This window comes from Aythya ferina (assembly GCF_964211825.1).
Source record: "Aythya ferina genome assembly, chromosome: 1".
In the NCBI taxonomy this organism is placed as follows: Eukaryota; Metazoa; Chordata; class Aves; order Anseriformes; family Anatidae; genus Aythya; species Aythya ferina.
Genome location: NC_140296.1, coordinates 13,753,704 through 13,779,474, shown reverse-complemented (window position 1 = coordinate 13,779,474; position 25,771 = coordinate 13,753,704). Strand labels below are relative to the sequence as shown.

The 25,771-nt window shown below is 37.2% G+C and overlaps 1 protein-coding gene across 5 annotated transcripts in view; it reads right to left on the bottom strand.

The window, feature by feature from the left end:
• Window positions 1-25,771, bottom strand: part of CNTN5 (contactin 5) — a gene marked incomplete at its 3' end in the record, with an annotated part of 695,558 nt that overhangs the window by 264,125 nt on the left and 405,662 nt on the right. For all 5 annotated transcript variants that reach the window (XM_084491417.1, XM_084491418.1, XM_084491419.1 and 2 more), the window contains one exon: window positions 4,614-4,832. In XM_084491417.1, coding sequence (XP_084347543.1) covers window positions 4,614-4,832 — 219 coding nt within the window. The remainder of the gene's footprint in view (window positions 1-4,613; window positions 4,833-25,771) is intronic.

Genomic DNA, 25,771 nt, shown 5'->3' with positions numbered 1-25,771 from the left:
TACTTAAGAGGCTGTCCTCACAGACAGGAATGACAGTGGACTCTTTGTGTCAGCCATTTTCCCAATGGGCCTGACTTATGGGGTTTCTCCCACTATATTTGGGTGACAGCCCTTTTTTCCCAAGCTGATGAGAGCTCGGCCTTTGTCCTGGTTTCAGCTGGGATAGTTAATTTTCTTCCTAGTAGCTTCCTAGTGCTATGTTTTTATATGGTATGAGAATAATACTGATGTTTTAGCTGTTGTTTAGATTATTGTTGTTTAGCTGATGTTTAGACTATCCCAAGGACTTTTCTGCTTCTCATATTGCCCTGCCAGCAACGAGGTTGAGGGTGCACAAGGAGCTGGGAAGAGACAGAAATAGGACTACTGGCCCAAACTGGCCAAATGGATGTCCCATACCATATGAATGCTGAACAATTATATGGGGTGACTGGCCAGGGCGTGTGTGGGCTGCTGCTCGGGGATGGAATGGGTATCAGTCAGTGGGTGGTGAGCAATTGTAATAATTATTGGGGCTTTTCCATATGGTCAGCAATATTCAACAAGGCCAAGTACAAGGGCCTGCATCTTGGCCAAGGCAATCCCAAGCACAAATACAGGCTGAGTGGAGAATGGATTGAAAGCAGCCCTGAGGAGAAGGACCTGAAGTTGTTGGTTGATGAGAAGCTCAACCAACAACGTGCACATGCAGCCCAGAAAGCCAACTGTATCCTGGGCTGCATCAAAAGAAGTGTGCCATCAGGTCAAGGGAAGTGATTTTTCCCCTTTTCACTGCTCTTGTGAGACCCCACCTGGAGTATTATGTTCAGCTCTGGGACCCCCACCACAAGAAGGACATGGATGTGTTAGAACAAGTCCAGAGTAGGGCCATGAAGATTAATCAAGGGGTTGGAGCACCTCTTCTGTGAAGACAGGCTGAGGGAGTTGGGGTTGTTCAGCCTGGAGAAGGAGATCTTACAGTGGCCTTCCAGTACCTAAGGGGGTTCTACAGAAAAGCAGGAGAGAGACTCTTTGTCAGGGAATGTAAAGATAGGACAAGGGGTAATATTTTTTAACTAAAAAAGAGTAGATTTAGACTAGGTATAAAGAATAAATTATTTACTCTGAGGGTGGTAAGGCACTGGAACAAGATGCCTGAAGAAGCTGTGGATGCCCCATCCCTGGAAGTGTTCAAGGCCAGGCTGGATGGGGCTTTGAGCAACCTGGTCTACCAGATAATGTCCCTACCCATGGCAGGGGGGTTGGAATTAGATGTGCTTTAAGATCCCTTCTAATCCAAATTATTCTATGATTCATTGGTATATCTCAGTTTACTATTTTAATTTCTCAAGGGAAGATTTTCTGTTCCCCACACACTTTTATAAAAAATACTATTTCTTTTTTATCTTACTTAGGTAGTTTGAGAGTACCTAGCAGATGGTGTGGAACTAGGAACTCAAATTCAACAAAAAATTGACTCTCATCTTGAAATTCATTGATTCAAACATTTTCTGTTGTGAGGTAGACCCTCCTCTTTCTTTTCTTCTAAAAGATATCAAACCATAGATAGAAGGATAGTCTTTATTCAAAGTTAATTTCAAATATTTATTTACTGTTGTGTTTCCAAAAGTTTTAGGAACAGTAAGGAAATTTGTTTGCATCTGAGTTTACAATTTTATGATTCTTCGAGTATCGCATGAATATGCACTTCATGAATGTGCACTTTCTGTGCAAATTCTTTAGTCATGACTTTGCATTGATACATAGCTTGAAGAGGACTGCATTGCCTTAACTGCATGTTTACGCTAAGTAATTCTATATAGTTTAAATTCAGCAGTGAGCTGCAGGAGAGTTCTTTTAGTTTGTGATATCAAGAAAACCATACTGATATACCGAGAGTGCAAATTAAATAACATAATGTCAGTATAAGAAGAGCTTTATTAAGAGCCATGTCAGGCCTCTGAGCATGTCTGCTGGGAAATCAATTAAGTTCCTTGAGAACCCCAATACTTAGGCTGCTAATAAGAGTATTTTGTCATTTCTTATGGCAAATCTGGCTCCTAAGTGTATGCCATATAAAAGATGTTTGAATTATGCAAGTTCTCAATTGTAGTAACATAAAATATGTCCCCCCCACCCCATTATTAACGTTGTGTCATTTGTAGCAGGTACCTTATGACTACACATGAGCTGTACCGTTTCCTTATTTAGAATGCCCTGGCTAGTAAATACCATCACCCGACTTTATCAGTTATCACATAAAAGTAGGAAAATAACTAAAGGAAATAGGAATAACTAAAATTATTAGGAAAATAACTAAAATATTTTTTCTTCAAGAGCTTTAAAATCTTAAATAAGTCTGAAGACCAAACTGAACTCAATAAATTTACTTATTTTACTTAGTTCAAGTCAATGGGAAACCAGATAATTGAGACAGTAAATTTATTTCTGGTTTCTAAATGTTAAATATTTATCTCAGACATAAGTAATTAACAGAAAATATTCCATATCATGAACTAAGAGAGGTTTAGAAAAAAATGGATTCAGCTGCCTGAATATAGATGTTCTCACCCTCTACGATGATGCAGAATCTCCTACAGAGCCCAGTCTCCTTACACAGGATCCTCGCTCCTGCTGTACCTGAAGTACAATAGTTTCTTTTAAGTCCTAATTCATACCTGTGTCTGTGCCATGGAGATGCTTCAGATAATCAAGGACTCTTAAAATATTACTCAGGTGCTTCACATTTACCTGTCTGTGCAACTGTCTGCTTCTACTCAGCTGGATATACAAAGGCCTGTAAGTAATGGAGTAACTCTCCTGGGACTGTTTTATGCAGTCCTTGAAAGAACGAGTTAAGGTTCCCCTCTTCTGAGTGAAGTGCTCTGTTCACTGGGGCTTACGAGTTATGACCCTTTTTAAATTTTAACTCCAGTTAGTGGTTCTTCACTTTCTGCTTCAAAACAGAAGAAGCTAAACTGCAAAGTGAAAATGTGGTCTCTGTATATTGAGAAGAGTCACAATTGTTGACCAATACCAGGCACAATCTCAGTATATCTCCTGGAAATTCAAAGGATTTAGGTGGTAGAATGTACCCTAAGGGTCACTAGACCACCTCTTATTGTCTTAGAAAGTGATAAGTATACATTTTTTCCAGCTTTGTCAAAGGATTCAAGTGTAACAGTCAAACTTCATATCAAATTTAAACATAGTAAGCTGTTTTCCAGAGGAAAACAATGGAAAAATCAGGGTCAATTAGGGAGAAAATGCTTTATAGTTTCATATTATATTACATTATTCCTAAAGTCTCTTTTCTGTTGCCTTACAGCTACCATTTCCTTCTACTTTGGTTTCTAACTCATGATGTCGAAGACCAGGATAGTACACTGCTTCTAATCTTGAACTTTGTTTTTCACCTGCACATACTAGGTTGCCTGGGAGGTTTCATCAATATCTGGTGCATGGACAATAACTGAATTTAGTGTAGTCAGTGCTTACAAACAATATCGCAGAAAACAGAGAAATGTAAAAAACTGCACCAGCGACAGAAATGCTATGAAACAAAATTTATCTGGTTGCTTAATTCAAGTTGTCTGCTAGATAAAGCTTCATTTAGGGAATATGTTCATGTTTATACATAAGCCACTTCTGTTCACAGGAAAACAAACAAACAAACAAACAAACAAACAAAAAAAACACATGTACCATTATCTTTCAATGCATGCAAGGTACTTTCCATAAAACAAACAAACAAACAAACCAATAAATGTGGCTCCTATTGAATGAAGCTGTAATCCTGTAACCACAATCATTATACTGCATGAATGCTGTTGATCTGTGAGGTAATATTCATGGGTCTTTTCTCTGTTACTTTCTTAGCCTACTGTTTACAAATCCTCTAGCCTCTACATATTTCACCCTCTCCCTCTCCTTCTTTCTTCACTTTCTCCTTTTCTCTCTCTCTCATCTTTTCTTTTTTCTTCTTACATAATTCAGGTAAATATAATTAAATAAATACTAACAAAACACAGATTCTTTAAATGTACCCAAATATGAGAAAATACATATTATTTGAATTATTGTATTTAAAGGTAAATGAAACCATATTGCACCATAAGTGTAGCTATGCATATAACAGAATTGACTATACAAAACAGACAATTTAGAGAAAAAGTAATTTTATAAGATTTACTATTCATCATTAATTTATGTTACTATCATTCTTGATTAAATTAGAAAAATTCCAAAGAAGATATATATATGTGTATATATATAGACTGACAGAGTCTGACATTTTATTACTTTGCTTCTCAAATGTACAGATACTAGTTGCACAGATCAAATTGTGCTGTAATGGAATTTCAAATCACTAGCTTGCTACTTTCATGTAGCAAAAACTGTATAAAACAGTTCTGTATAGTAATCTTTAAGAAATATTTTAGCTGGTGACTTTATGGCTAATTGGAAGAATCTCAAGGGAAAGATGCCCATTTCTACTTTGTTTAATAAAATTCAAAATTAAGTTTGAGAAATGCTGAATTAAACTGATAAGAAACATACTGTGTTTGAAAAATTGTGTTGGCCAGACATAAGCATGGGCTTTTTGAAGAATCAGAGAAGGAAACTAGACTTACCATCATGTTTGAAGGCCTCTGAAAAGTGGTAAAGGTTTGTTGGGGAGTGATAATGTTGTGCAGCTCCTCTCCAGCCTGGTGAAGATACACTTCCTAATGAAGGACTGTTTAATCGTGGTCTGTTCTTTGAGTTAAATGAGGCTAAAGATGAACTACCAGATTTGATTCTGAGAATAGCAGCATATGAAGTGGGGAGGCCAGGAACAGCTTCTGAATATTCTGAAAAAAATAAACAAACAAACCTCAGTAACAAATAAGAAGTGAACACTGACTGAATAAAGGTAAGAATCTATAATTTATCAAAATAATATTTCAATTATCCAGTATACAAGATATGGAACAAGAATGAAATAAGAAAATCTCTTATTTATTTATTTATTTATTTTTACATTTGTCATGTTAAAAATTTAAAGGTAAATCAAGAATTTTTATCCCTGAAAGGACTGTCAAAGACACTATGGATTGCAAGAAGGACTCATATTCTAGACTGAAATGATAGTCAGCATAGAGCTTTAAGACAGAAAATTCCCCTGTAGTTTCAAAACAATATATATATATAAAGATGGCTATTAAATTTATTACTTATGGTAATATGCATATTTGTTATTTTTAATTGTATTTCTACGAACCTAAGTCACCAGTACAGAAGTGTCTGCCAGCCCATTGTCTTTCCTTCACTGCTGTACATTATTTTGTATATGCAGTGCAGAACTACTAGCTGTATCTAAATATGTTCCTCCTTTCAACAATACTCTGCAAATCACATGGGTTAGCTAAAAAGTCTGACACTACATGTTTGCAGAAATATCTCACTTCTGCAGATTCCTTTTTTATTTCCTTTTTACCTATACTTAAAATTTCAGTGTCTAAAAATATTGGGTAGTGCTGAAGATTTTAGTTCCTGTCTGATGCCAAATATAAGATAAATAAATTACATTATTATAATAGATTAAATATCACTGCAGGAATCAAGCAATCAGAACTTCTATTGAAATCAATAGTTGTTAACATACAACAGCTGAAGAACCAAAATCTTTAGGAGGTGAGAAGAACGTTTTTTAAAAACACTGATACAGATGAGAAAAAGAAGTCAGACTGCATATCAAAAGCTTATGAAGCAACTGATTTTTCAAAATAGAACTGGTTGGCAGAAAAAAAAAAAAAAAAGTCATCTGTTCTCTACTGATTATAAACATTTATAAATCAGACATTCTTCATATACATGTAGGCATAACATGAAAAATAAAAAAATTATGAGTGTTCTCTTCAAAATCTTTGAGTGGCAGCTCAATCGACTGAAATAAAATCTCTTTGAAATATTAGTCCATGGAAATGCTAGAGAGCTTTTAGAAAAAATTAAGCATAAATAACTATAGATCGGACAATTCTATATTGCAAATGGTTTAAAATTAGAGAAATTTTACTTTTACAAAGTTTTACTTTGTCAAGATAGTGACCGTGAACACTAAGAGTCTTACAGACTTGGGAAAATGTCATTCCACTGCACTGCTTATTGTCTCTGACGTTAAGAATGCCCATTTTCTACCTTTTATTAGAGGCTGGAGTTTGGCAAAAGCAAATAAACAGCGTTTGAAAATATCTATTTTCTTCTATGTAAACTACAAATATGTAGATTATATATTGATGCAGTATCTCATTTAAAATTAGTATTTAAATACAAGTTTTGACAGTCAGATGGAAAGGTCACAGATAAGGATAACTGTGTTTTTCGTACTGGTCTAATAAAACATTTTATGAAGTATATTATGTTGTTATATATCCCGTATACATTACATCATATTCCCTGGTGCACAAAGAAAGTGAAGATAGAAGATCATCATGATTAATTACAATGTAGTATGACAGCATATCTTATAGGAAATCTTGTAAGTTTATCATTGGAATATAACTGAAAAAAAAAAAAAAAAAAAAAAAAAAAAAAACCACACACACACAAAAACACTCTGATTGTCATTTAATTTATTCTTTAAACATTTTTCAATATTTAGGTGTTTTAGTTTTTCTAACATAACTTCCAGCAAATATTTAAAAAAAAAAAAACCTTTACAATATCATACTAAAATCTATCATCATTAAAATCGGTTCTTTTCACGCTGACTTCTCTGAGATCAGTATACAAAGGCTATTTAGTTTTCTTGTAAATATGTTTTACTTATTTTGGTCTCACCAAATACTAATTTATCTTATGAACAAAATCATTTGTTTGCCTTACAAACACAAATGATTTTAGATGAATGAACTGCAGTAGAAATATCAATATTTAAACTTATCATGCAAAGTGCTCATCACAGAATTGACATCTTCCTTATAAGCAAAGAACATGGGGAATACAGACAAAAGGAAAGGGACCCAACTCTCCTAACCCATTTCCATCAAAGGATGAAAATGCTCAGTGGTGAATGTAGCAGTCCTAGTGGCAGGATAGTTGTAATGTAAGGGGGCATTGTGCACTGTGAAGGTCCTCATATCTTCACAGCTCAGATCCTCTGATATCCCCCAAAGTGCTGATACCTTGGAAATTCTGCAGAATATCGGAAAATGGGCAGATTGGGAAGCAATCCTGTTTTTCTTACATGGAATTGGGATGTAGCCATATTGAACCTGTAAATAAGGGCACAAGGCACCGTGAAAGGGACTCTTGCTTTGAAAAAATAATCACATCTCTGCTCTGTCTTGTAAATGCATACATATCCTTCAGCTCTTAATGCAAGGTGAGCAAGCAATTTATAATCTACCTGAGACACAAAAGGAATCAGAAGGAAAATGCTGCATTAAAAAGTATGGTTTCACAAAACAATTCCTGTGTAAGTTAAAACAAACAAACAAACAAACAAACAAACAAAAAGTTAACTAAAGTTAACTATTATATAATTCTTGCAGACATATATGTATTCTGTTCCAGAGAATCCATATCCACAGCTTTTCACCCCAAAAGTATAAACAGTGGTGATTGCTCTTGGGAAGACATTCTTCCACAATGCACACAAACACAGAAAAAATGTACACTGGAAGGAATTTTACTGTTTAATAAAAGAATGCAGACCTACCTTTGGTCCAAACTTTACAACACAGCATAATAAACCTTAATAAGATTTACAAAGGAAACATGATTGCAATCACATCTATAATGAATGTAGTGCTCCCTGAGTATTTTCTGCAAATATAGGCACTTTTCTATTTTCGGCATGGTATTTTAGCTCTGTGCTGTTTACCCTATGGCAAAGGACATGTATTTGGGAATACTTTGTGGCAGTACTTTTTCAGCAAATCTTGTAAACACTGTGTGACAGAAATTTTACTGGATTGTTAAGTATACTATTTAACATATGCATGTCAGTAATGAAGCTGTAGTTCCTGAAGACCTTTTAATCTATGCAATCCACTTGTTGGCAGTAGAAGATAGTTTCTTAGATAATGATCGTGAATATATCAGCCATTCTAGTCTGTGAACATTCAAGTAATTATTTTGTCAACTCACTGGGAAAATTATGAAACATTCATCCTCAATAAATAGAACAGAAAGTTTCCTGTGTAAACTAGACAATCTGAGAGCTGTATATCTGAGAGCTCTGTTTCATTAGCACTGAAACAGAGATTAGTAATTAGAAATGAAATAATCACACTAATAATTCTAATTTGTAGCTAGACGGGCCATTTAATGTAGCTTCCTGGTTCCTATTGCCAGCTCAGAAAGCGAGTGGCAGAGACACACAACATTTTCTATATAAACATACTTTTTTTATAAGTTTTATTTTTGTTTTCAATACTATATTTCCCAGTTCAATGACACACTGAGAATGAAAGCAGCTAGGCTTTTATTTATCCTATTTATTTTTTTTTTTTATCCTATCATGAATCTGCCACCCAGCGCTCCTTCTTTACTGTCTCTTATGCTCTGCTATCCTTCCATAAAAATCTCTCACATGATCTTGCTCATAGGAGAGATACATCTTTCTAGGGTTCTGCCAGATCTAGCACCCAGCAAACAAGCTAAGACTAATAAGCATTATTTCTCCTTGTATGTTGGCAGGCACACAACAAAAACAATAAGTAGTACGCATATATAAAGTTATAAACAAAAACACACACAAAAAAAGTATCATCCATTACATGTAATTTATTTACCACCATGCCAAATTACAGATTATCAAGGCAGAGGAGAGTAAAATAACCATTATTTCTTTCAAAATTGTACTATGAAATACTTTTTTCTTTTATTTGTTTTTGTTGTTGTTGTTTTTGTTTTGTTTTGTTTTTTAATTGGAAGTACATGCCAACTTCTGAGACAGTTCCTAGTTAAGTTTGAGCTAACTAGGTGCTGCTGACCTGATAAGTTTGGTATCAGGCTTTATATCATTAGGATGAGTGCAAAAAGAGGCCAAAAGAAGCAGAAGCAGCCTGTTGGAGAGGTGGTGAGGCAGGAACAGCTTCCAGTCAGAGGGATACAGAGGAATGGAGGGCAAGATGCTTCAAGTCCCTCCATTATGAATGATGTCCCTCAAGAGTATGTACTGGGAACAATGCTATTAAATATCTTCATTAATGATCGAGATAGTAGGATTTAGTGCATACTCAGCAAGTTTGCAGAAGATACCAAGATGAGTAGTACAAACTAGTGATACGTTAGAAGGGATGCCATCTACAGGGACATGACAGGCTTGAAAAATGGGCCCTTGTCAACCTCAGGAAGTTCAACAAGGCCAAATGTAAGGTCCTTCACCTGGGTCAGGGACATTTCCGGTATCAATACAGTCTAGGTGATGAACGAATTGAGAGCTGCCCTGCAGACCACTTTGACATTCTGGTGAATGAAAAATTGGACATGAGATGGCAACATGCATTTGTAGCTCAGAAAGCCAGTTATATCCTGGACTGCATCAAGAGAGCAGTCAGTAGATTGATGGAGGTGTTTCTCACACTCTACTCCACTGTTTCCATAATGGTACCTCAGTACAAAAAAGACATGGATCTGTTACAGTGAGTCCAGAAACATCATCAGAGGACTGTGAAGAAAGGCTAAGAGAGCTGGGATTGTTTCACCTGGAAAAGAGATGGCACTGGGGAGACCTTACTGCAGCCTTTTGATAGATAATAATGCTCATAAGAAAGATGGAAAGAGATTTTTTATTAGGGCCTGTAGGGACAGGACAAGGGGTAAAGTTTTTAAACTAAAAGATGACAGATTTACATTAGACATAAGGAAGAAGTTTTTTACTGTGAGGTTGGTGAGGCACTGAAACAGGTTGTCCAGAGGAGTTGTAGAAGTGTTCTCGGATAAGTTGGATGAAGCTTTGGGCAACCTGATCTAGTGGAAAGCAACCCTGCCCATGGCAGGGGTGTTGGAAGAGATGATATTTGAGTGTTCCTTCCTACCATTCTATGTTTCTATGAGATGCAGAAGCCAGAGGAATTTGGAGGGCTAAGTAGTTAGAAGGATGGGAGAGAGAAGAAGAACAGTGAGACTCACTCCAAGCTGCCTAAGTTTTGCCAAAATATAACATTGTTAGACAAAAATAAACAGAAGCCATACAGAAATCTCTAGTTGTAGTATGTGGTCTCACTTTCTGCAGAAGTTTAAATCAAAATGTAGCTTTTGTTAATGTCATCTTTCTAATTTTTAGGCTGTTCCTAACTCTCCAGCTTCTTTGCATACATCACACACGTTCTAATTTAAGTGCTAACACTTTAAAAAAAATAATGTGTTAATGCAATGCAATCAGCTACACCAGTACACCAGTAAATAGGATTCAAGAACTCTGAAATAATTTTGACAACTTCCTTTTGCCAAAATAGTACATGCAGGGAGCTTGGTGAACTTGTTCTGTGCTGTGTGCTACCTCATCAATTCCAGAAGACTTTTTTTTTCCTTTTTTTTTTTCACTTTAAAATTAAAAAAACATAACTTATTATCTAGTTAAATGAGGAATGACTGCTGACAGTGATTAATGAAGAGTTTTAAAGAACAACAAAATCAACATGATCTTAGATTCCATGAATGTGAAGTATTGTGGGAAGAAAGAGAAGGAAAGGATACAGAAGTTATTTTCCATGGTGAAAAGGTCCTGTAGTAATGGCAGTACTACACAATATGTTTTCTGATATTTCATTCTATAATTGTTTTATTTGGCTGGGATTCATGATCAGTGTGAAATTTCACCCTAACTCTGGTTGATTTGTCATTTTCATCTGTGTGGTGGTTTTACCGTGCTAGGCAGCTAAACACCATGACCGCTCTCTCACTCCCCATCCTTAGATGAGGAGGGGAAGAAGTAAAGTAAATAACAACTCACGGGTTGAGATAAGGATAATTTAATTAAAGGGAAAAAAAATATTATTATTATTATTAAGGAAAGATTATTATTAACTAAATAATGTAACTAAAAGAGAAAAAAAAAAGAGGGAAAGGGGAAAAGGGAGGGGGAAAGGGAAAAAAAAAAAAAAAAAAAAAAAAAAGGCTATGTGGAAGTACAGAGGAAAGAAATTACTCTCTACTTCACAAAAATGAGTGATGCTTGACCACGTCCTTGAAGCAGGGCCTCAACACACGTAGCCGGTGTTCAAGATGAGGACTGACATTTTCACAACGAGAGCCCACCCCTCCCCTCTTCTTTCTGTTTCCACCTTTTATTGCTGAGTGTGACATCATATGGTATGGAATATCCATAGGTCAGCTGCTCTGGTGATGTTTCTTTTCTCACTTTTTTGCCCACCCCCTAGGAGGGTTAGAGAGAGTCCTGATGCTGTGCCAGCACTGCTCAGCAGTAGACACAAAAACACAGCAGACACAGTAACACTGATAACACTGCTGTTCCAGCTACAAGTGCAGAACACAGCACTGTATGGACTGCTGCAGGGAAAGTTAACATCCCAGCCAGACCCAGTACAATCAGTATGCTGTATCTGAGTAAGATTTCTCTTGTAAGACATAACTAGAAATGGCTAATAAATATTGTAAACAAATACATCTTGTGTTTTTTATTGAAAGTCTGTAGCTTGTGATCATTAGTGACAACTAGAGCAGAAATGAGGTTTACCTGAAAACAAAACCCACCTCCTAATCCAAATGTTTGCATGCATGAAAATCTGCAGCTTGGATTAGCCTTCAGAATTCTTTGCACTAGAACTACCATAATTACAGCCATCTTAACAATAGTGTGACAGGTTTAAGACTATGTTTTTTCTTATAAATGCACATTTCCTTAAATGTGATTTCCAACAGCAGACTATGAGATTTTGGTAACTTTTTAATGAATCTGTGTCAACTCATTAAATTATTTATACCGCTTTTATTATTTTGCAGTATATGCTGCTGTCCAGCATTTCTTTGATCAGATTCAACACAGCTAGGAAAAACAGCACCACAGGTAATAGAGAAACAGTTTTCTACTGATTACATTTTTTTTTTTATTCTATTAGAAGAACCATATATATGAATTTTGAGATGGTAGAAAATAATTTTAATTTAATCTGTAATAGCTATTTACAGCTATGTCAGTTATTTCATATGTGTAAAACCAAGCTAACTCTGAAAAAAGAGGTATTTTTTCTGCCAGAACAGTACATGCTCCTTAGCACATATGTCCCTTAGGTATAGTCCACAGGTACAAATGTAAATTACTAATACTATCCTGTTTTATTTAATTAGATAGATTTGTTTCAAAAGGTAAAATAGCTCCATCAACAGTACTACGTAATTGTCGTGGTTTAACCTGGCCGGCAGCTAAACACCACGCAGCTGTTTGCTCACCCTCCCCCCTCCCTCTCTGGGATGGGGGAGAGAAATGGGAAAGTGAAGCCTGTGAGCTGAGATAAAGACAGTTTAATAAGACAGGAAAATAATAATAACAATAATAATAATAATAATAATACAATGTTCGAGAGGCAGGAGACCTTTTCTCCATTAACACTAGTGACAGGACCCGTGGGAACGGGGTTAAGCTGAGGCAGGGGAAATTTAGGCTGGACGTCAGGAGGGGGTTCTTCACAGAGAGGGTGGTTGCACACTGGAACAGGCTCCCCAGGGAAGTGGTCACTGCACCGAGCCTGTCTGAATTTAAGAAGAGATTGGACTGTGCACTTAGGCACATGGTCTGAACTTTTGGGTAGACCTGTGCGATGTCAAGAGTTGGACTTGATGATCCTTAAGGGTCCCTTCCAACTCAGGATATTCTATGATTCTATGATTCTATATAATGTTGATAATAGTACTACTAATAATATGTACAAACAAGTGATGCACAATGCAATTGCTCACCACCCGCTGACATCAGTCTATGCCCAGCCTAATCCCGAGCAGTCCAGCCCCCTCCCCCCGGCTAGCCACCCCTATATATTGTTTAGCATGACGTCAGATGGTATGGAATACCCCTTTGGCTAGTTTGGGTCACCTGTCCTGGGTCTGTCCCCTCCCAGCTCTTACTGCACCCCCAGCCTGCCTGTTGGCAGGACAGAGCAAGAAGCTGAGATGTCCTTGGTTTAGTATAAGCACTGCTCTGCAACAATTAAAACATCGGGGTGTTATCAGCACTCTTCTCATCCTAAGCCAAAACACAGCATTCCACCAGCTACTAGAAAGAAAATTAATTCTGTTCTAACTGAAACCAGGACCAGAATGCATTCTATCTCCAAATGGTGTAAGATGACAAAGCAAATTTGCAGAATCTGTCACCCAAAACTTATTTGAAAACATTCGTTGTAATTTGAAATCTATGGAGAATGAAAGCTTCTGATTCTTGGGGTGATATCTAATTTTTATTTTATTTATTTATTTATTTATTTATTTATTTATTTATTTTTTCTGTGGGACTACTGGTCAGTATCTACATCAATGACTTTTCTCAACTATCAGATTAAAATGTAGTCTATTTTACAATACTTGTAAGTGTTATACTTGTAATACTTCATTCATATATTTTTGCTAGCTATCGTGCTTGATCAAATGCCACTAAGAATGCTAATATGTTGGTTTTGTTTAATTTTGTTTTGTTTTTCATTTTTGTTTTTCATTGCAACTTTTAAGTAGTTCCTTTAGAAGTGTTCATTCTTCTAAGCTTATGAAAAAGCATACCTTTACTCTATAAACTTTGGATGGTATCACTGTTGTTTCCCCAGTATTTTCAAAACAATTATGTTTTCTGCTTTTTTTGCACTTTTTTTTTTTTTTTTTTTTTTAGAATACTTCATGACAATTGAGTGTCAATAACCAGAGAGAAAGATGCGACTTGTTGATAAATGTTGTGTTGATAAGATATTCATGCAAGGCAATGAAGTGCTACTGCAACATAGTAAAATGTCAATAAATTATGTTTTACTGATGATCTTTAATTAACTATAACTAAAAACAATTAAAGAGAATTTAACAAAGAAAAATGTAGAATCTGGTAGACTTTCTCAAAATCTTGATAATACATCTGATCCTCCTATTCACACCTCCAACTGCCTGTGGTTTAGTTTACTTGTCAGAGATTTCATTTTAATAGTGAAAATAACAGGTAATGCAACAAAATAGGCAGAAAAAAAAATGTTGAAACTGAACAAAACCAAACAAAAACACTGCAACCCTCATTGTGAATGTCATTTTAAATAGCTGGAGTCTGGATGTGTACGTATGACCTGCGGAGGCCGGGTTCACTTTACGTGTAGTGAAGAGAAAGAGGAACAGGGCAAGAGACATGATGTACGTGCCCATTAAATAGCTACTTTTTGCCACTGAGTTTAAAAGGAATGTAAGGGAAGTAGCTGAGATGTGAACACTTCAACTTGTTCTGATGTCTGTTGTCTTAGTTGTCTCATAATAAATCAATCTAACTTTGTTTGTGTCCTTCCTTCTCAAAGCATATTGTAGAGGAATGAATATGAAAAGATTTGTGTTTTTTCCAAAGCAGCAATGGGGAATGATTTAGAAACTGAAAGTTCTCAAGGAAAGCATTCTGGCAGTCTTGACCTGCAGGACTAATCTTGCATCTGGCAGAACTGATCTTTTTCACCAAAGATTTGATAGTATGAGAAATGGAGAAACTTAATCTATTTGGACAATCTTTCCTTGGAAAACAACAACTGACTTTGCAGGACTTCATCAAGAAAATGTAAACCTTCAATCCAAAAATTGTATTGTTGAAGTTTTCAGTAGTTCAGTGTTTGAGGAAGATACACAATAATTGAATTTGAAAATCCAGAGTAGCCCCTCAGTTACAGCATTTGCTTTTCTCTCAGCAATCTGAGAGAAAATCAATCAATCAAAACATAAAGCAGCAAATTTGGGAACATAGAATGCCATGGATAGATATGAAAAAATAAAATACCAATTAAAAAAAAGGGGTGGGGGGGGATACATTTTGTTTTCCTTTGGACTAACAAAGAGAAAGTGGTTTGAAGACAAAAGCTTCAACTGAAAGATAGTAAAGAATACTTCCAGCGGCTATTAGCAAATGAATCAGTGTCTTTGGAATATTATACTGTTAGAGTTAATTTAAATGTCATGAATTTTTATGAGGAATTATTTTGAATAATATAAAAATGATTTTCACTGTTTCTCTTCCTACTGAAAAAGCAATCTATTTTCCATCTCACTATCAATTCATACTTACAATGCAGCAAATAGATGATTCAATATATGCCCAATTATTCCCACTTTGCATCCAACATATAACATCCACCAGATAAAAAAAAAAAAGCTTTAAATTAGTGCACTTTCAGCTACATAATGTTTACAGCTGTAATGATAATAATAATAAAAGTAATAATATAATCTATTTATAGAACATTCATCGTAATTAAAGTCATTTTAATCCAAGAAAAGTGCTTTGAGATTACTTTGTCATATTTTTTCTATCAGAATATTTAGCATGCTCTCTATCAAAACACATTAATATCACATATGGATTACAACTATTTAGGATATGCTTCTACTTTAGAACAGGATTTGCAAACTGACTATTCACTAAGTGCTTTGAAGCTTTTTTCAAATTCACTGAACCTGAGAATCAAGTGTTAGATGTAAAAAAGAAAAAGAAAAAAAAATAATTGAAAACTTTTCATAAGCTTTCTGAAGGAAAATTTAGCTACAAATAATATCAAAAGAAGTTTTTAATTTAGCATATTCCATCTAGTTTAGTATTTATTACCTTTGTGCACTCCTATTTTTAACACCACTAATATGTTTGACACTTTACGGATTTGTGGAATCTTTCTGCCTAATAAAAAGAAGTTTTTGGCCAGCTTCATCAGAAAAATAACACTTAGAGAGCACAGTGTAGGCAGCTGAAGGCATCACTATTCTCATGCAGCCCAAGAGTGAGAATGTAAAAATTAGGTTATTTTAAATATCTTGTAATCCTTGACTTGAAGAAGTAGTGCTACTTACTAGATGTGATTTGAAGGTATATATAAAAAATTGCCCAAAGACTCTAACAGTTTTTTTTTGTTTGTTTGTTTGTTTGTTTTTCAGTAATTTTTAAGAGATATTTCATTGTTCTACTTCTTCAGGTATCACAGAATCACAGAACCTTCTGGGTTGGAAGAGACCTCCAAGATCACTTAGTCCAATCTCTGACTTAACACTAACAACTTCTCCGCTAAACCATATCACTAAGCTCTAAATCTAAACGCCTTTTAAAGACCTCCAGAGACTTGCCATACAACTTTTTTCAGCTCAAAGTTGACATGTATTCTCTAGCAGGAAAGTATGCAGTGTTACTAATATAAGATCCATAGATTAGCCAACACTGCATGCTTTTAATTGAAATCTTAACTTATTTTCCCCGTGGCTGATGAACATCAGAGTGAGCTGTCAATTTCAAATATGAAGGGAGAACCAAGCACAAAAGATCAACTATTTCATCACAAATCCATTAAAGTAATTAGATGGATAGAAATCCTTATTTATAACCCTTCCTTCCTACAGGAATCTGCATACCAATGTTAGGTGGACAATAACATATCAATCCACAGCAAAGGAGAAATTTCTAACTTACATTGTTAATGTAAAAGGCTTAATTAAATTATTCATAACACCATGAAAACTGAAGCACTCAAAATCTTTAATAATCAGCATATGAAGGAAAATATTTGCTGATTTTCTTGGCAGTAGTAATGGGTTTACATTTGCTGTTGTCTTTTAAGAGATCAAATTGCTACTTGGTGAGAAAAAAAACAATCTAGAATACTGCTCACTTCTCAAAAAGGTCTTGAAAAATGCATCCTTAAGAAACTTGAAAATACCAGTTCATCTGCTGCTGCTCAAACATAAGTTCTAGTGACTGCCTTAAAATTCCTAGATTTGCTTTGAAAAATCACTTTTCTGCTTTCTCCAACGTCTTTCAAATAAAGAATTTTTTTCTTGTAAGAAATGTTATTGCTGTCTTATCATGTTACTGTAGTGGTTTTATGTGGCAAGTTTTTTTTGTTTGTTTGTTTGCTTTTTTTGGGGGGGTGGGGGAGAGGAGGAGGGGAGACATAGGGGTAGCTTTTGTGAGAATTCAGAAGCTGCCCCATGTTAGACAAGAGCCCTGCCGCTGGTCAGAGCTGAGCCAATAAGCGATGTTGTTTGTGCCTCTGTGAGAGCATATTTAAGAAAACAAACAAATAAACAAAAAAAAAAATGCTGTAAAACAGCAGCTGGGAAAGAGAGAAGAGTGAGAAACAGCCTTGCAGATGCCAAGGTCAGTGAAGAAGGAAGGGTGGAGGTGTTCCAGATGTCAGAGCAGAAGTCCCCTGTGGCCTGTAGTGAGGACCATGGTGAAGCAGGTAGTCCACCTGAAGCCCATGGTGCACCACAGTGGAGCAGGATTCCATGCATCAGCCCGTGAAAGAGACCACGGTGGAACAGGTGGACTTGCACTACAGAGACTGCCGCCTGTGGATGACCCCTGCTGGAGCAGATTCTGGGACCTGTAGCCCACACAGAGGAGCCCAAGCAGGAGTAGGCGACCTGGCAGGAGCTGCTGCCCATGAGGGACCCAGGTTGGAGCAGCGTGCTCCTGAAGGATGGACCCTGTGGTATGGACCCATATTTGGAGCAGTTCTTGAAGAGATGATGCCTGTGCGATGCCTATGGAGGATCAGTTTGGAAGGATAGCATCCCATGGGAGATAGCACATGTTGGAGAAGGGGAAGAGAGTGACCATGAAGGAGCAGTGGAAATGAAGTGCTATAGACTGACCACAGCCTATATTCCCTGTTCCCTTGTGCCACTTGGGGGGAGGAGGTAGAAGAAGATATATAGAGGGTGTTTTTGTTTGTTTCTGTTGTTTTGTTTTGTGTTGTTTTGTTTTGTTTTGTTTGTTTCTTACTTCTCTAGCTTCTTAGTAATAGGCAATAAATCTTACTATCTCCCTACTCTGAGTCCATTTTGCCCATCATGATAATTGTTGAGCAATCTCCCCGTCCTTATCTCAACACTTGAGGCCTTTTAATCGTATTTAGTCCCCCTTCCTCTTTGAGGAGGGGGAGTGAGATAGCAGCTGTGGAGCTCAGCTGTCCACCCGAGTAAAACCACAATTACCTCCTAATACCTTTGAAAACTTTTTTTTTTTTTTTTTTTTTTTTTTTCAGTGATGTACTCAGTGGACTTGGGTTTTTCATGCACTTGTGTTTTTCATGGACTTGGGTTTGTTTTATACAGTAACCTCGCTTAGGGAGAACTATGTCTCTTTGGTCTTTTACACAGACCTCCCCACTAAAACCATCAATTATATCCTAGCAGAAGCAGCACTGACTTCAGTATTGCTGCCACTAACATAGTGCTAATAAGTATGTAACTTATTACATGAAGTGAAGCTTCCTTCCTTTGACCTGGAGCACCAGACTGGAGCATAAGGTCAGGCCTGGACATGGGCCTGGCTCAGTAAGGCCCATGGCCAGACAGGACCAGGCTCTGTGAGATGGAGACTAGTATGGTATTGCTGAAGAAGGGACTGGGCTGAAATGGGGTTCTGGGCCATGGGCACATTAAAGGGAGGCCCTGGGGGTGGCTGGTTAGGAGCGTGCAAGCAGGGCCTGAGAGCTTTGACAGCAGTCTCCTTTTTAAGGCACAAACAGGTGTGTCAAAGTCCCGCAGGGACCTACGCTCAGATGCGACTCACTGTGGAGTGGTTTAGTTGCTATGGGTTGGCACAGGGCTTTTCTGAGGGACAAAGCGCCAGGCAAGGGACAGGGAAGTAACACAGTAATGGCAGGGGATTCAGGCTGCCAGTGAAGTCTTGGAAGGCTTGAGAAGAGGCTGAGCGAGCTGGGTCCATGCCTGACCTTAGGACTCCTGGCTGCATGTTTTAAATGGAAGCACAATTAAGGCTATGATCTTTATCATTAAAATGAAGATTTGCTATCTTCAAGAAGGTAATTTATTAATAAGATGAAAAAAAAATATATAGAATTTGATAGGTATATGTAATCTATAAATTAAGATTAGTTTGGAGAAGTAACAGCTGCACAGTATATGACTAGTTTAAAGAATTTTTCAAAATATCCTTTTATTGTAAGGGAATGGAAACTGTGCAGGTAAATAGAGATCAATTTAATTTTCCATGCAATGAATACAGGAGCAAGACATTGTAAATTAATTCAAATAATAAATTAAGCCACTAGATACTTAGTGAACATTTATTTTTTGGTTTTGTTTTTTGAGAAGGATTCATTTTATTTTGTCACTGAAATTTGTCAATAAGCTTTTGATTATTGCATAGACATTTATGCACAGCTAAAGTAAATATTTCATTAAATTGAAATATTAATTAAAAGTTATCTAGGATAATGAAAGTTTTTCTATTCTCTGTGATACTCATTCTTACCCCAATTCTTATCCCAATTATGTTTAATTATTTATCCAGTGAAAGCAGACAGTCTTTCATCCCCTTTAAAATATCTATATCCTCTTTCGAAGCATCTGTTTATTTTTGAGGCAGCTAATGCATTCTCCCCTACCCTTGTCTTTGGTTTGCTTTGGTCTTCATTAAATATTTTACAGAACACTCTCCTGCTTGGTTTGCATCTTTGAGACCTTTATATAGGTGAGCCTTAGCAATTAAACAAAACTTATACACACAGAATGAAATTCATTCTTTTGTTCTAGACAAATATACTGGGAAAGCACCTCTTAAGCATTTTTGAGTTATTGAAGAGGCATATAGGTCTATACTCTTAAGGAGGTAAATTTTGTCTTCTTGCTGCTGAAATGTTTGCAAGTATATATTATTATTATTATTATTATTATTATTATTATTATTATTATTTAATATTAATATTATTTTAATATTATATTAATATGTATTTATTATAATATAATAATGTTAATATTATAATGTAATATAATATAATAATATAACATAATATAATATTAATATAATAAATATTATTAAATATAATGAATATAATAATAATAATAATAATAATAATAATAATAATAATAATAATAATAATAATAATAATAAAGCCCTTATGGGTATTTGGATTTGGATATTGTTACAGATATTATTTCACTGTCTTCCTGCATAGAAACAACAGTTCCATGAAAAGGTACATGCCAAAGCTTGTTTCATGCCTTTTTTCTGAGACACACTAATGGAGGTGAATACTCAAATTGTCAAAATATTTGCAATGTAAATAAATTAGGGTTCACTATGCAGGGATTCATGGGGTGTAATCTGGTTAACATTTAATACAAGCACATCCCTACAACATTTTCCTATATTTAAAATAACTTTATTGTACTAAAACCTTAATATTCCCCAATCTCTTTAGGTGATTCTTAATTCTTCCCTATGTACATAATAGTTGTTTTTAACCACAGGATCTGGTGGCTCCTTGAATGCCTTTCCAACTGTAAACCTCTTTTCTTGTGGTAAGCATAGCAACCTCAAGGAAATATTTGGCAATTCAAATGAAAGTCATCAAAAGGATGTAGCCATGAAGATAGATTAGCAGGTGCTTGAAGAACACACACTTGAGCTGTTGCATTCTTTTTAATTGAAAGAACATGGCTGTAAAGCTGATCTTCACCAAAGTGTAAATTATTTAAAAATATTAATAGAAGTACTGAGACAATTCACTGGTAAAACTGTTTTGTTACCCAGACAAAGCAAAAACTATAGTTTAGTACTATAGACCAGTAGAGCTACCTAGTGTTCTGGTAAATTTTAGAAAACTGAGTATTTTAGTTTTTAAGTTCAGGAATAGATTTTATGGATCTTGGAAAACAAAACAAAACAAAAAAAAACAAAACAAAACAAAACAAAACAAACAAACAAACAAACAAAAAACAGCTGGTCAAAGTTTATCCCACTTAGAGTTTTGGCAAACTTATCATAAATAGTCATTCCATCAAAACCCTGTAAGTGCTAGCCTGAAAATACTTTACTTTGGCAAAATAATGCTATATGAAGGTGAAAAAATGACTTTATCTTATGACAAGGTGATATAATGTAGCAATATTTATGGTTCTGTTTGCATGCAGAGAGATAACTTGGAAGTTTCATTAATTACTGCAGGTAAGAAAGAGCAGAAAATCGGCTATAAACTCAAAATAATACTTTAAGATATTTGATAAGATTTTCAAAGGAATATAGATGTCCAGGATTTTTTACCATTTTCCAAAAAAAATGATTTGAGCACACAGAATTTTTATGAAGTACTCACAGAGTCTCATCTTAAAGTGATACTAAATATGTGGGCTTGGGATGTAGGGGATTTGTTCCTCCCAGTCCACTGGAGCCAGGCTGCTCTAGTCCTGTGAGCCTAGGTCCAGGCACTAACAAGACAGAACATTTATCCCCAATACACACAGATAAACAAGCAAACGCATGTACTCATACATATTTAACACACTACACAGATGCCACTGAACATCAGTGGATTGAAACAAACATGGTAGTGCCTTTACAGGCACTACAAAGTACTAATAACACTTTCACAAACATGAAGAGTGTTAATCATCTCATCTTGTTCTGACTTGCAGGCTAAGCATAGCCATAACTAACTAGCAGATTGTACATGACATCCACACCCACACTCCTGTATCTCCAGTAGCTGGCCCAAATCTACAGTCTCACCAATAGCCAACTACTTCCACTAGCTCCAATGATTCTTCCACTAGCTGACTCTCAGATTATGTGATTTCTTCAGTAACCAGTCCGTAGACCTATGGCTGGTCACCAGCTACCACACTGCTTGAAGTTCAGATTGAAGTTCAGTAGTGTTTTACATACCCAAGAATAATGACTACCCTCTCCCAGGAAAATAGGTAGGAATAGAATATAATAAGAAGAGATGTCAAAGAAAAACATTGGACTGAAATTTGGAGAAGATGCTCACCTAACAAGCACAGATGAAAAACAGGTGGAAGCATTTAATGCCTTTTTCACCTCAGTTTTAATAGTAACAACAGATCTTGGACTGCCTGGTTCTCAGAGTTGTAAACCATAACTGGGGAAGCAGTGACTTTCCATCTGTAGTCACAAATATTGTAAGGTAGCAGTTGTATCAGCTCAACATTCATATGTCTGTGGGGCCTGATGGGATTCACTCCAGAGTACTGAGGGAGTTAGGGGGCATTGTAGCTGAACCCTCTCAACAACTTGCTAAAGTTCTTGGGAGTGTGAGGAGGTCTCTGCAGACTGGAAGCTTGCCAACATTATACTCATCTGCAAAAAGAGTATTAGGGAAGACGTAGAAGACTACAGACCTGTTAGTCTAACTCCAGACCTCGGAAAAGTTATGGAGAAGATTATTCTGAGAGTTCTTGAGAGTCAGTTAAAGGATAAAGCTATTATTAGACATAGTCAACATGAATTCATCAACAGAAAATCTTGCCTTAAGAATTTGGTCTTTTGTGATAAGGTCACCTCCTTGGTCGGTGAAGGGAAGGCAGTAGACATAATCTTTCTAGATTTTAGTAAGGCCATTGACACTGTCCCTCAAAACATCCTTATGGGTAAATTGTCCAACTGTCTGGTAAACAGGTTGGTGTTATGTTGGATGATGAACTGACGCAACAGTAGAGCTCAAATAGTTGTAGTGAATGGGGTTACATCTGTCTGTCGACTGGTTACTTGAGGTGTTCCCAAGGCCTCAGTTCTAGGGCCATTTTTATCAATGATCTGGATGCAGGAGTGGAACGCATCCTCAACAGATTTACTGATGATACTAAACCAAGTTTAACATAGGAAAATGCCAGGTGATGCACCTTGGATAGAGTAATGATGGACACAGATACATACAGGGAGATGCCCAGCTGGAGAGCAGCTCAGCAGAAAGGGATCTGGGGATGCTGGTTGACAGCAGACTCAGCATGAGCCAGCAGCATGCTCTGGTAGCCAAGAGGGCAAAACGTATTTTGGGGTGCATTAAACACAGCATGTCCAGTTGGTCAAAAGAGGTGATTCTCCTGCTTTATTTAGCATTGGTGTGGCCTCACCTTGAATATTGTGTGCAGTTCTGGGCTCCACAATACAAAAAGGTTGTTAAGGAGCTTGAAAGTATCTAGAGGAGGGCAACAAAGCTGGTAAAAGGGCAGGAGGGCATGTCCTGTGAGGAGAGGCTGAGGACTCTTGGATTGTCCAGTCTGGAGAAGAGGAGGCTGAGAGGCGACCTCACTGCTCCCTGCAATTCCCTGAGGAGGAGAGGCAGAGAGGGAGGTGCTGGTTTCTGTTCCCTGGTAATCAACAACAGAACACATCAGAATGGCACTAGCCTGTGCCAGGGAAAGTTCAGACTCGACATTAGGAAAAAGTTATCTACTATGAGGGTGGTCAAGCACTGGAACAGGTTTCCTAGTGAGATGTTTGATTCCCCATGACTATCAGTGTTCATGAGACATTTGGATAATGCCCTCATTAATATTCTTTAACTTTTGGTTAGTCCCAAAGTGGTCAGGCAGTTCGGCAAGATGATCATTGAAGGTCCCTTCCAACAGAGCTATTCTATTCTATTCTATTCTATTCTATTCTATTCTATTCTATTCTATTCTATTCTATTCTATTCTATTCTATTCTATTCTATTCTATTCTATTCTATTCTATTCTATTCTATTCTATTCTATTCTATTCTATTCTATTCCATTCCATTCCATTCCATTCCATTCCATTCCATTCCATTCCATTCCATTCCATTCCATTCCATCCTGTCCTATCCTGTCCTATCCTACTCCACTCCACTCCACTCCACTCCACTCCACTCCACTCCACTCCACTCCACTCCACTCCACTCCACTCCACTCCACTCCACTCCACTGTATTCGAAGACAGGAGAGAATGAGACAATCAAGAGCAGGTGATGGCAAAACAAGCATACTGACCAGCAACAGATAAACTGGGTACCCTTTTATCCCTGAATCATACAATCACAGACTGGCTAAGGTCGCAAGAGAACTCTGAAGGTCATCTTGTCCAACACCCCTGCTTAAGCAGGGACACCCACAGCAGGTTGCCCAGCGCCACATCCAGTTGGCTTTTGAAGATCTCCATAACCTCTCAAGGCAACCTGTGCCAGTGCTAACTCACCTGCACAGTAATGTGCTCCCTGATGTTCAGAGGCAACCTCCTGTGTTCCAGTTTATGCCTATTGACTCTTTTCTTGTCACTGGGCACAACTGAAAAGATCACAGAATTGTAGAGGTTGGAAAGGATCTCAAGAGATTATTGGGCCCAACTCCTGTGCCAAAGCAGGCTCCCTAGAGCAGGTTGCCCAGGTATGGCATCCAGACGGGCCTTGAATATCTCCAGAGAAGGAGACTTAACAACCTCCCTGGGCAGCCTGTTCCAGTGCTCCGTCACCCTCACCGTGAAGAAGTTATTTCACATGTTGGTGAGGAACTTCCTGTGCTTCATTTTTTGACAGTTGCCCCTTGTCCTAACCCCACAAACCACTGAGAAGAGGTTGGCCAAATCCCACTGTCACCCACACTTAAGATATTTGTAAACCTTGGTAAGATCCCCTCTATATTCTCTTCTCCTGGCTCCATCCTTGCACCCTCCTTTCAAATGTTTATAGACATTGATGATATCCCCCCTGAGCCTCTTCTTCTCCAGGCTGAACAGTTCCGTCTCTATCAGCCTTTCCTCATAAGAGAGATGCTCCAGTCCCTTCATCATCTGGGTAGCCCTCCCTTTGTTGTATTCTCTCCAGTATTACTGGGAAACCTGTAACTGTGCCTACTATTCCAAGTGTGGCCTCACCAGTACTGAACAGAGTGGAAGGACCACCTCTGACGTGCTGCTGATATTTTGCCTAATGCTGCACAGGATAACATCAGTCTCCTTTGTTACAAGGGTATACGGTTGTTTTATATTCAACATGGTGTCCACCTGCACTACCAGGTCCTTTTCTGAAGATGCTTTCCAGCTGGGCAGTCCTCAGCATGTACTGGTGCCTGGGGCTCTTTTTCCCCAGGTGCAGGACTTTGCAATTCTTGTTGAATTTAATGAAATTCCTGCAAGCCAGCCTGTAGAGACACCTCTAGATGGCAGCATGAGCCTCTGGCATATCAGCCACACCCCCATATTATGTCATGAGCAAACTTGCTGTGGGTACACTCTGCTCCATCTTCTAGATCGTTAATGAAGTTGTTAAAGAGGACTGGACCAAGGACTGACCCCTGGGGTACTTCAGTAATTCCTGGCCTTCAACTAGGCTTTGTGCCACTGATCGGCACAATCTGGGACCAGCCATTCAGACAGTTTTCACACAACTTCACTGTTTGCTCATCCAGCCCATGTATCAACAGTGGGGATCAATCAATCTATGGGGATCTTACAGGAGACTATTACTGAATTTTTATTACTGAAATTACAGGAGACCTTACTGAAGTCAAGGTAGACAACTGCTGTCCCTTCATCTATGAGGCATGATTCCTGGCATTATTCCTTGTCCTCTCTATTTTTACAGGTTTATTTCTGCCTAACCCACCTCCAATCCCTTCCTTTCCCTGTATTTGGCCTTTTCCATAGGCATTCTCTATTAACTATTCCCCCAGGTCCCCTCAAACATCACATAGCTTTGCTTTCCCATGAGACCCATGACAATGCCTTTTTTCTCTTTCTTATGAGTTACCAAGTTCTGTCTGAGCATCTCTATGTATACAGTTGTGAGGCTCTTTCATGGGTCTTTGATATTGCCTATGTTATCTCCTCTTCGTTAAAATTTTTATA